Source organism: Haemaphysalis longicornis, unplaced genomic scaffold (genome assembly GCF_048455015.1).
Source record: "Haemaphysalis longicornis isolate Haplotype H1 unplaced genomic scaffold, Haemaphysalis longicornis Haplotype H1 scaffold_9, whole genome shotgun sequence".
Taxonomy (NCBI): Eukaryota; Metazoa; Arthropoda; class Arachnida; order Ixodida; family Ixodidae; genus Haemaphysalis; species Haemaphysalis longicornis.
In genome coordinates, this window is record NW_027526460.1 from 49,113,644 (window position 1) to 49,125,259 (window position 11,616).

General features: G+C 44.9%; 1 protein-coding gene across 4 annotated transcripts in view; it reads right to left on the reverse strand.

Moving 5' to 3' along the window:
• The window catches only part of LOC144152513 (macoilin-like), a 34,772-nt gene extending 23,198 nt beyond the window's left edge, over positions 1-11,574 (reverse strand). The window contains exons 1-7 of one of the 4 annotated variants that reach the window (XM_077683801.1): positions 11,365-11,574; positions 3,890-4,031; positions 3,360-3,486; positions 3,204-3,269; positions 1,928-2,057; positions 1,028-1,094; positions 333-438 (exon numbers count right to left, since the gene is read on the reverse strand). In XM_077683801.1, coding sequence (XP_077539927.1) covers positions 333-438; positions 1,028-1,094; positions 1,928-2,057; positions 3,204-3,269; positions 3,360-3,486; positions 3,890-4,031; positions 11,365-11,444 — 718 coding nt within the window. In that variant the 5' untranslated portion in view covers positions 11,445-11,574. Of the gene's footprint in view, positions 1-332; positions 439-1,027; positions 1,095-1,927; positions 2,058-3,203; positions 3,270-3,350; positions 3,487-3,889; positions 4,032-11,364 lie in introns of all 4 variants that reach the window. The other 3 variants (XM_077683800.1, XM_077683804.1, XM_077683802.1) reach the window with 3 other exon arrangements.
• Positions 11,575-11,616: the final 42 nt, after the last annotated feature.

Genomic DNA, 11,616 nt, shown 5'->3' on the forward strand with positions numbered 1-11,616 from the left:
GCACGTCGAGATTTTATGAAATTGAACACCTCTAATTAAGGCTGTCCCGCTCAACCACTGCTCCACCCAGCCAACAAACGGTGAATAGTAATTATTTCGCTAGTTAAAGAGATCTTTACGAGCCACCGCTGTCTCCAATAACCTTGCTGCCCAAACACTACAGTTTGAAGTGTGTTCCTGTGGGAAAGCTCTGGCGCAAATAGTTGAAACAACCAGCATTACACAGCGCTGCATTTGGGTGGCCCCTTGCAACTGCTCACAAGCACGAGCTCCACAGCAAACACAGCACCAGGCACAATGGCGGAAGCAGCCCAACGTCAGCAGCAACTTACATTTGTCTGAGCTGCTTGACGTTATACTGGGCGGTTCTGGAGGCAACGCCTGTTGTAAGAGCTGAATGTAGAAATCGTTTTCCTTGGCCACTTCTTTCTGCTTCCTCTGCAGGGAAAAGAAGTTTGGGCTTGATTACTCCTTCGAAGGAACCAGTAAGGTCACGGAAAATATGTTTACAGGTGTATTCATGCATTAGCAAATACAAACCACACATTTTCCTGTGCATGTATGTACTTGTGTATGCATTTTTAAATGCCGATTTACATATCTTCAGTGGTGCCTGCATATCTAAATAACATGCCTATGCCTACACTTGAGCAAATCTCAGCTTGAAGCCAGGTCCTCAAGTCCTATCAAGTGTAGGACATCCAAGACCTACAACTAAAATAACTTGCATTTTTTTTTATCTGCAGCCTGGCTGGAACTTTAGCAACAGAGCTACAGCCCTTTCTTAATGGCATTTGAAACCTGCTTCTTACATGCAACTTTCTCTTCAGCTGCATCATGTTCATCAGAATAGTCAAAGCTGCAAGGCATTCAAGCACAATAAACAAAGATGTCCTGTCTACCCCCCTAGTACCACCTTAGTCATGCAGCTCAGCTTACCAATTTATTGGCGCCCAATAAGCGAGCAAGAAAAAGCCTCGCGCAAAATGCGAGAAACCTGACAAATAAACAAGAGGGTTGTACTCACAAGCCGCATCCTGTAGCCAATGTAGCTTTTGACACAGAAGCTCATTGTAACCATAGGATACCCTATGCTGGAAAGTGAACAGGCACATACACACAGGTCAGCCTCCCTTCTCTAACAAAAGCATCACTGCTGTTCACTTTTGGGTGGTACACAGCTCCAGGAAAAGGAACAAAGAGTTTTTCTTAAACTTTAACACCCGCATGCCAAAAAGCTCTGCTCAACACTATCCATGCTGTAACGCTTAAAAGAACTACAAGGAAAGAAATATATTTTTTTTTTGAAGTGCGGAGAATTTTAGGGGCCACGCTCGTCCAAGGCCACGGCATCTAGCCACCGCAATCATGCGGCGTCACAAAAACCCAAACAGAGGCTATGAAAAGATCATTGCTTTCCCTGGTCAGGATCGAGCCCAGGTCCCTCGTGTTACAAAACCGACGTCAATCCCACTGCACCACACAGGCACACATTACTTATATGCAGAGGGGTGATCTTTGCTAGGTGTTGCTGGGCCGCAAATACGTACACGATAATATAAAATACAGAAACATGAATTAACTCCTTAATTATTCCCAATTAATTAAAATTCACTCCAGTGTCTCTTTATAGGGGCTCCGGTGCCCTCTTTTGACTACTGTCAGTATCAACACCAGGACAATACTGAAACTAGTCATATGGATGCCACAGTCCTTTTGGTAGATAACTGCTCTGCACTTGACAGCTTTCGCGTTGAGTGGAACTGCTTTAATTTTTTTTTCTTTCTCAGAGCTAACAGAGCTTGAGGCCAATGAAAGGAAGTTCATAGGCTTCAGTCACTTGGCATGCCAAGTTCACAAACTCCAACTGACACAGTCTTAGTCATCAAGAGCCCCTAACGAACGTGCCAAGCAATCAACCACTCACCAGTGCGCTGCGAATGGCCTGCACAGGTCTAAGTGGAAGGCCGTGTTTTTTATGTCTTTGAGCCGCACTGTTGCTTCTATGTACATGAAAAACAGCCACAGCGACAACGTGGGAAGACAGATGCCCCGCTCTGCAATGCGGCAAGAAAGGCAAACGAATTAGCGAGTTGCTACGGTTCGGTAAATCTCTGCGAGATGGCACCACAGTTTGTGTGGAGACACTATGGAGGGCAAGCATCTCACACATCTATCTACCTCAGTCGAAGTACTATAGTGACTGTTTTCACTCGACGTGCATTTGAAGCAAGCATGCCAGCACTTGTTTACGGTAAAAATAGGGGGAGACTTTACTTCGTGCAGCGCTTTTTCCCCCCCCCCCTTTTTTTCCCCTGTATTCAAGCATGCTTATTTTTCGATGTACAAATTTATACATGGGCACACATCAACTCAACATGGGCCTCACATCTGCTGTGCCCCACAGGAAACACACCACAAGTAAGAACTACCATTCAGTCCAACCAACATAACACTACACCAGTATTCTGAGTACATCAATTTAAAAACCATCTATTTCAAGCCATCAAAAAAGTGTATCCGTGCCCAACTAGTGACGGCATGCTAATAACGAACAGCTTTGAAATGCACCAAGAATATTTGCCGTGGATAAAGTGAAAACAACTGCATTTGAAAAAAATAATAAAAAAAAAACTAAAATGAATAAATAAGACTAGAAAAGCCAAAGCAAGAACTCCACGGGGACCTTTAAATAGGTGGCAAGTGCTAAATGCTAACTGGTTACGCACACGGCTTTAACTGAGGTAGGCCTGATAGAGTGCAGTAAATACAAGAGTCATTGCAGGCACTGGCTAAATATCACCCCAACATTGTCAAACTCCCCCACTTTCCCCTTCAACTTCCACCAACAGCAGCTTTTTGCCATGGCAACGAGGCTTGCTCACTGTTCCAACAAAAACAACGCAAAAAGAAGTCCACAGGCCCACTGAACTCACACCAACATTTATGGGATAGCAAGCAAAAAAACATAGCGTTGTCTGCATGGGCTGATAAAAGCGATCAGCAGGCATTCAGCAGTTCAATAAAGAGGGAGACGCTGAAGGGCACAAAGCTGCTGTTGCTGCAGATCTGACTTAACAAGAGTCGACTTCTCTTTCGCGCATTACCGGCACTCAGTTTGCTGCGGCTAAGCAAGAAAAGCAAAAAGGGGCGAGGGATGCGGAGGAGTGCAAACTGCAAAAAGCAAGGGGGGGTGGGCAAACCTGGCGTCAAAAGGGCGTGGAGGGGCAGGTGGGAGGGCGGGTTTATCTTGGCCAAACCAAGGGGGGCTTCGAAGAGAGGGGGAAGGAAGGAGGGGCATCAGTCGTGGCGGGTGACAAGGAACAAAAGAGGAGAAAGGTTGCACTAACCAGCCATACCTGTGTGCCAGACGTACTGCCCCCACACATACGTGCTGGCCACAAAAAAGAGGACGTGGACGGGCAGGAACAGGAAGCAGATCATGTCTGACGTCAGGGCGATGAACACAAAGAAGACCGAGAAGGCCTGCGCAGAGAGGGAGAGAGGACACATCACTCATGCCCCCCTCTTCCTTTATGGCGCTTCTTAATAAAAAGCAAGCAAGCCCATGGGAGCAAACTTTACGCTGTGCAAAACGGTAAGGCTTTCAGCTCGGAGGTGTCGAGGAGTTAATAACAGCAGTGAGCGCAGTTCTCTCAACAACTGTCACGAACACGTTTTTTTCTGTGTATAACAGAAGCTAAGGCAATCATGCATAAGGATGATAAGATGAAAACTCTCTATGCACTCCCACTGCTTCACTACTCTTGGCAACACACAAACTCAACTACTGAACAAGGGAGAGAGAGAGAACATATAGAAGGCACAAAAGCCACACGCACGCACCACCACAGTAGCGACAGCCCACTTCCTGGTCCATACTACTCACCAGTCCCTGGTACTTGAAGGAATCATACACGGAGCGCAGCAGCAGCCAGAAGGGCCAGAGGAACTCAAAGCGCAGCTCCAGGATGAAGTCGGCCAGCAGCAGCAGGGCCCACAGGAGCAGGAACTTGATGTACACAAACGTGCTGGGGGGGAGGAGAGGGCAAGGAAGCGCTGCTGCATCAGGCGGAACAGGCCTCCCTTTCGCATCCGCTCGCTTTAGAGCTATTGCCAATGAAAATGTTATAAGAAAACATTTCTTAGTCCTCGTTTTTTGTGCTGTTTTGTATGTTCAGAATGAACCAACTGGCCCCACTCGAGACGCTAATTCAATTTTCTGCACAACCTTTTCTCCAACTTTAATTCCCTAATGGGCATTTTTCCAAGACCTGTTTGAACGGCTCAGGAAGCAGTCCAAACAAAGTGTCTTAATTAATAGGCACCAAAGCAACGAGAACTATAACAGCCCCACTGCCGCCGCTGCAGATGAAAACACTGTAACCCACATGCCAGTAGAGGCACACAAATGCAACAAAACAATACGTATGAAAATATGAAACAATAAAAAAGTAGCTATGAGCAAATTGCACAAATAAGAAATTATATAAAACCTTTTATTTAAAGATAACTTTTTTTTCTTTTTACGCTATCGCCCACGAAGCTTTCAACATTCAGACAGCGAGGTATCGCAAATTGTTGCGGGCTTAGAATGGTGTCTCGTCGAGCTTAAAAGTTTTAAAGGGCTCCATGTACTTTGCTGTCTACTAAGCTAATTAAAACACAGCCTTAGTTGCTGCTGGAGCCACAGTTACCGAATATATGGAGCTGAAAACTTCTTGTAGGTCCTATTTATCAAAAAGCTACCTTTAGTTCGGCCCCTGCCTTGCGGCATTTTTCCGGCTTCTGCTAGTAAAAAAAAAAAAAAAAAAAGCCATAAAAAAAAAAGCCATAAAACATAAGGACACATTTCCTAATTCCGTGTTGCCTCATCTGGAAAGTAAGTATATTGGATAAGTTTAGTTTCCTCGCATAGATGCCGCACCAATATGCTTTTTGTTTATTGCGCCATCTTGCCACAGCCTAAGTACTGAAAAAACAATTTTGCTCTTAATTTACTACAAAGCAAAAGTGTTTGCATGGCCTAGATTCCAAAGTGGGGTTTTGCAACTACAAGTTGGTAGCACCACACCTTTGAAATTGCAACAGCTTGCGCATTTTTAGAGTGCAACACTTTGTGGGCTCTGGTGGTGCGACTGAGCAAACACACAGTGGAGTAAAAAAGCACAGCAACAGCGAACAGAGTGTAGCAAGGACAGCCAAGGAAAGGGGTGCAGTGGTAGCTTGAGCGAAAGCTAAGGAAGGTTGAGAGTAAGGAGGGAAGCAGAGTAGAAGCGTCCTGCCATTGGTACTTGGTACTTCTTGCTGGAAGTGCTACCATGGAGCTGACTGCACAACCAAAGGCGTCACTATGGTTGCGACAAAAGTACGTGCTGCCAAGCGAGTTTCGGAGAGTTCAATTGCTACGGAAGCTCAGAGCGAGTCATCTCTCCAAGCAGCCTAGGGACGAAATTCTGAGTTGCATTCATCTCACAAGCACCTGCGTTGAATGGCCCTGGTGCACCAATGACAGACAAAGTGGATGTGGTGCAAAGAAGCACTGTTGTTTTACGTTTTAGGTCTGAGGCCCCAAAACTGGAACTACGTCACAAAATGGAAACTCAGAGTTCCACCCCAGGTGTTTGTACTGCTAAGGAAGTGTTGGTAGTAAGCTGGTAGTAGTAAGCTAAGTAAATCAGTTTCCCAGGCGATACAGGAATGTGCCAGTAGATAGGGTCCTTCGGAAGATGTTACACAAAGACACATGTCTCAATTTTTGTTCTGACTGTCTTTGGGGACACGTTGACTTGAAGCCATATTACCACAATAAAATTCATGAGCCCTTCCACACTGTCAAGGCCAGCGAAGCTTTTCAGCAAATGACACACAGCTGACACAGAATTTAAATGATACTTATGAGGAAATTTTGTTTCTCTTGAGCACTGACGGCAGTCACCCTTAAGCTTTAAGATGCATACAGTTACAGCATCTTTCTGCTGACCATTTGCGATAAAGTTGGCTTTCCCGCCGGGTGCTCTCCCACACACTGAATAAAAAGGCATCAAACCTTAGCCTGTGTCCCTCTTGCACAGGGACCACTTTGTCCAGCAAGTTAAGTAGCATCAATTGAAGAAATTCTTTCTCAACACACTCAGGGTGCATGCCGTGCTCAAGGCCAAGTTCCAAGCTCGTTTCGTGAGGAAAACGAATACCCGGGTGTGTCTTATAACTGCACGGTCACCATCAAAATCTTAGGCCGTTTCAAACATAAGTGGACACACATCCTGACGCTCGTTTTTTAACACCTCGCCCTACAGAAAACCTCGCACTTCTACACTGGAAAATATACACGGAAAAATATGCAGACGGAAAATATACACGGTGCCCTGGGCATACAAGGTTCACATAAAAAATATCTGAACAGCTGGTCTCGAATTTCACATAGCAAAAAAGAAGCACTCGGCCCCCCTTTTTAAGTTACAGTTGGCAGGTGGCACGGTAAAATTTTCTGTGCTCGAACAACTTAGAATTCCTTGCTTTCTCTCAATCCTGAGCCAGACACAAACCCGAATGTTTTCGAGCAGGGGGCAACAACTACATACCCACAACACACAGTGGTTGGCTAAAAAGGGGTGCCACTCCCAGATATACGACTCATTTTGAACATTTGTTTATTTGCCTGTGCATGGGCAAATAAACCCCCAAAGCCTGGTATGTTGCCCCCTTTTTAAAGAGCTTAAAATGATAAAATTTAACAATATCCATCAGATGGAAGATGATTGGAAGCTGAGACATCCAATCAAGATGAGCTTGTAAAGGTGAAAACGAAGTTTTCTTTCTGCCAAATTTTCTATGTACACGCAAGCTGGAAAAATAAATAAATAAATAAATAAAACTGAAAAAAAAAACCTTCTCTCTGTGCAGTCGTCAAACTAAAAGGAAAAACCATAGCGATTACTTGGATCTATGCAATATTTTCCCTCCCTTAAAACCAAGCTTGACAACTGTTTTTGCAGACACAGTCAAGCGCCTCTACATCTGCTACAAAACAAAGCCTGTCTGGCACTGGAAACGCTAAGCCCTAGCCAATTTCCCAATCAAACCATGAATTGTGGATGCTCTACATGCAATAAGACATTAACAATGAAAACGACTATAACAAAATGTTTCAGCACACCCTCCATTTTAGTACAAAGAGATACGATTGCTGACACAATAAAAGTGTGTTTGTCTTGGCTGCGCACGACCTAAACATGGCCCAAAAGGCTCCAAGGAGGGGGGGGGGGGGAGAGGGGAACAAAATACCAGTCTTTCAATGTAAAACGAAATAAGGCAGCGTAAAGCCTCTTTCTTTAGGTTCCTAGTATGGTACGCTATCTCCTACTCAAGAATAAATTTTTTTTTAATTCACACCTTACCATGTTGCAGTCCGAACAGTGCATATGCTCTATTCAATTTCACAGACGGCTGCTTGCTCTGCCTGCTGTTACGTACGCACTGCGCAAAGTTTATCAAGCCATTTGTTTTTATTTGTGACCTATCGCAACGAATGCAGGCAGCTCAAGGACTTAAAACGAAGGTTGATCTGGAAATCAAAATCATTGAGGCAGTGGGTAGTAGCCGGAAGAAATGAGAAACTGCCAACAAACTTGAGCACTCAAGGAAATCTGCCACTTTTTCCGTAATTGGAGTTGTTTGGCACCACAAACTCTGCAACGAAGACACCTCTTGTACCGTAAGAAATTTCCATGGTCCCATACATTTCAATACACAAGCAATTGGCTCTGCAGCGATTTTTTTCGTGTATGTGTGTGTGCGCGTGTGCGTGCGTGGGAGGGGGAAGGGGACTGGAAACCTTATGCCCAGGGCAATCTCTATCCACTGATGCCACCAAACGTTTTGCTCATTTCCCAAATTCGCCACTTTCAGGTAAAACCTAACACAGTCCAATATCCTAGCCTCAAATGCTTATGCAAATAGGGTTAATCCCAAATTCTCTCTAAAACTCTGCCATCAAAAGAAATACTTATGGTCACAAATGCGGTTAGCCACTGCCTGAAACACAATTATTTCAATGAAAAACGTTATGAGTACATACAGCGAGGGAGTGATCCAAAATGTAGACCAAGTATTGCCGCAGGATGATCTCACAATTGCAAAGGTATTTATCTCACTGACAGCCTACAAAAGCTTGCTTAGTTGAGAGTGAGCTTAACTTGTGCTTGCTTGTTGACAACTACAGCTGATACTGTCACATACCACAGGTTTCTTCAAGGAACAAAATTTATTGGAGCGAACTTTTGCTCCGCTAAGAAATTAAAGATGACACAAATGGCGAAGGGGCAGTCAACAAATTGACTTGCACAGGCGAATGCCGGCGTATCGAATGCCGCGGCGTTTGCTCTTTCAGCATTTATCTTTCCATGTATACATTCTGGAACCGTCGAATGAGATCAGAACACTTGCAATTATTTTAGTCGAGCCACAACAGGGCCAGACACTCTCCCCCACAAAATTAGATAGCCTGCGTGGCATACAAGAGAAAGGAACCATAACACACGCTCCGTTTCAAACACAGATAACACCGCCAGACGCGGCCAGAGACTGCATACAAAACAGATAAGTAAAGGAAACAGAGGCATGTTCCTGCGGCAATATAGATTATAGGCGCTCTTACACCAGTCTACAGGAGATGCCACATTCCCTTCATTCTAACTACAAATAAAAGCTGCTTTCAGTGTTCATGTGATCATGAGTAGCCTAAAATACCCGGAGAGAGAAAGGTAATTTGAAAACCTAGCTTACGTCACGTTCCAAGTTTTTTAGTGAGCCTCAACATGCATTAAATATTTTACTTAGGAATTAGGGGTGCTAATGATTATTTGCCTTATTAACCAAATTATTATTTGTTAAACATCAAATGTTTTTAATTCTTCACCTACTGAAATTTACTGTATCCCGTTGAGGTGTGCACTCAAACTGTACGTCAGAACAAACTGCTTTCCTAGTTAGTTCCTGTTATGGTTTATGTCACAGTTTACACTACTCTGCATCTTTGTTTTGTATTAGTTCATATCTAGGTCTTCATTTTCAGTACCTGTTGCTGTCTATAGGTACATCCGACAAGAGCCTTTATGGGTAGGGCTGACTAGTTTTTTAGAATTTACTTTAATTAGAAAAAAAAAAGAATATAATTGTTCTTTTCCCTAATAAAAATAAAGTCCAAAATTTCTGCAAGCACATGGATTCGCCCCAGTTAGCTACTCTTAAAACAGCACCTAATTTTTACAACCCTCAATTTTAAAGGATAAAAACATTGAAAAGTGAAATCACCCACCCCTACTGTAAGTACGGCTTCACATGTTCAGTTTATTCAAAACTGAAAAACATTCACATTCACAGCTGGAATTTTCGTTGATTCGGTTTTACTCAAAGAACTGACTTCTTTTTCCTGCTGTGATGGCCAAAAAAGAAGCAAAATGGACTTTCGGTGGTTGGCCATGGGTGCCTATCGAAAAAGGTTGAAATGCAGGATACAGGCTTCAAGGGTGCCCCAGCATGAGGATTGACACCAGAGGGAGTGCAGAACAATTTTCATGCAGACTTTGGGGGTAGAAAATCGGGCTAAAGCGCTGTTTGGTTGAATTTCCGTATGTTGTACTATCTTTAAACCTCACTTAGCAAGTGAAAACAAAAATAAAGTCATGCCATAACCAGAGAAACAATACCAATTGAAATGTCAGGCAAATATAACAAAAAAAAAGTGCTGGGCCACAATAAAATTTTTGCCCTACCTATCCCAAACCGAAGACGTTATTACCCTTAGACAACCATACCGCACAAGCTGAACAGTGCCAATTAACTTAACCTTAAAAATACAAGCCTCCAACCAACTCCAGACGCTGCATTATTTAAGCCACACATATGCAAGACCACAAGGAAATGGCACCTCTTTTATGACAGACATAAAGCGTCACTGAGACAAGCATTCAATATCTCAAGCAAGGATAAAGTTGAACGTGCACTTATCCAAGAAGCGTGGAAGTTTATGATGCATCTACAAAGCACCCCGGGTAAAGTGTTGAATTAACGATGAAATTGTCTTTGCAGACTACAAGCTGTGGATTGGCGGAAGAGAACACTCTCGCAGCTGTTTGATTTTGCGCCCTGGCTCTGATTCCATTGTGCTTTTGTTCACTCGACCAGAACAATAGCAGTGTGAGGACGGGTTTGTATTTACGGTAGGAAACAAATGAAATATTGCTGAATGTGTGGAAGCAGATTTGATCACACCTGATTTTTTCTTTTTTGTGGAGCACAGTTACATGAAGAATAGAAAGGCAAAAATAGCGCATGTCCACTGTCCCACTGCCAAGCAATGCGCAAAGAATGCGGGTATCCTCGTGTGAATGGTCACCGCTTGCATGTGGCATCACCGTCACCGATAACGAACGCGAAAGATCCCTTCCGCTATGAGCGTAGCTTTAGGAGCATCGACCCCGCAAAAGCAATCACAACACAGAGAGTCGCAATATATAACCTGCAAGCGCACATCGAGAGCTTCCCAGGCCCCCCGCAGCTGTTTTGAAAACGGAAACCTCTATCGCGCTTATCGCGGCAGTCGGTCCGCATAAGGTCGCTACGGCAAAAACATCTTTTATAGCGTGTGCGGCGGCTACAAAAGCCAGGCGCACCAGGCGCAACTAGGTTTTCAGAAGCAGAAACGTCTAGGGTCCCGGACCGGTGTGTGCCGCGAGATATCTGGCTTAGCGCGTGAAGCTCCACCGACGCAGGAACCGTTATCCGTGCGTGCTTCTCAGAGCACGTTTTCTTTGTTTACATCCACGCAAAGTATAACTCTAACGGCGTGCGTAAACATTTCGAGCTTCCGGGTTAACCGGCGAGTTTATACGCAACAGTATATTCGGAGGAGGCGAGATCTCGATAAACAATACCCCCCTTTTTTTTCTTGGCCCGCGAACCGTGCATGCAGTGTGTCCCCGTGGCAACTGGCCGTGCAGACGGCCACTGCCACATCGAAATCACGGACCAGGCCATTCGACACTAAGTTAGGACGTCGCCAGATACACAATTCGGCGGCCAGCATCGCTGACGTTCAGCGACGGTGCCGTTTACAGCAAGCGGAGCCGCCAAAGCACGCAAACGCAGCTTCGCGCACCCGTTCCGTGACCGCTGGGCAGCCGAGTTTGAGGCGGCCGTACAGGCCCTCAACAATCGCCAAGTCGTTTGAGCGCGGCTGACGACTCGGACGAAGCTCGACTACGGCATCGGAACGACGGCTGAGCTTCGCGTAACCGTGGAAAGACGCGCCGTATTGAGCGCCATTAGGCCTATAGTTAAGCAGTGGTTTTCGGGTCTTACCTGCCGTAAATGCCTTCAGTTATTTTTGCTCGCTTGCCGGGTCGTCTGATTTTCCCGCACTCGGCATTCCGTCTCTTCATATTTCCTTATACCAGCACAGTTAGGCTATTTTGATAACCTCGCGGGCTACACACAAACACATACGAAAACAGCAGATGTATACCACACCGTTCCGGTATATTTTATTGGTTTTGTTTGTTGCCCTGACGGGCACATAACACACCCCCAATGCGCATGCTGCTCGACGTCATC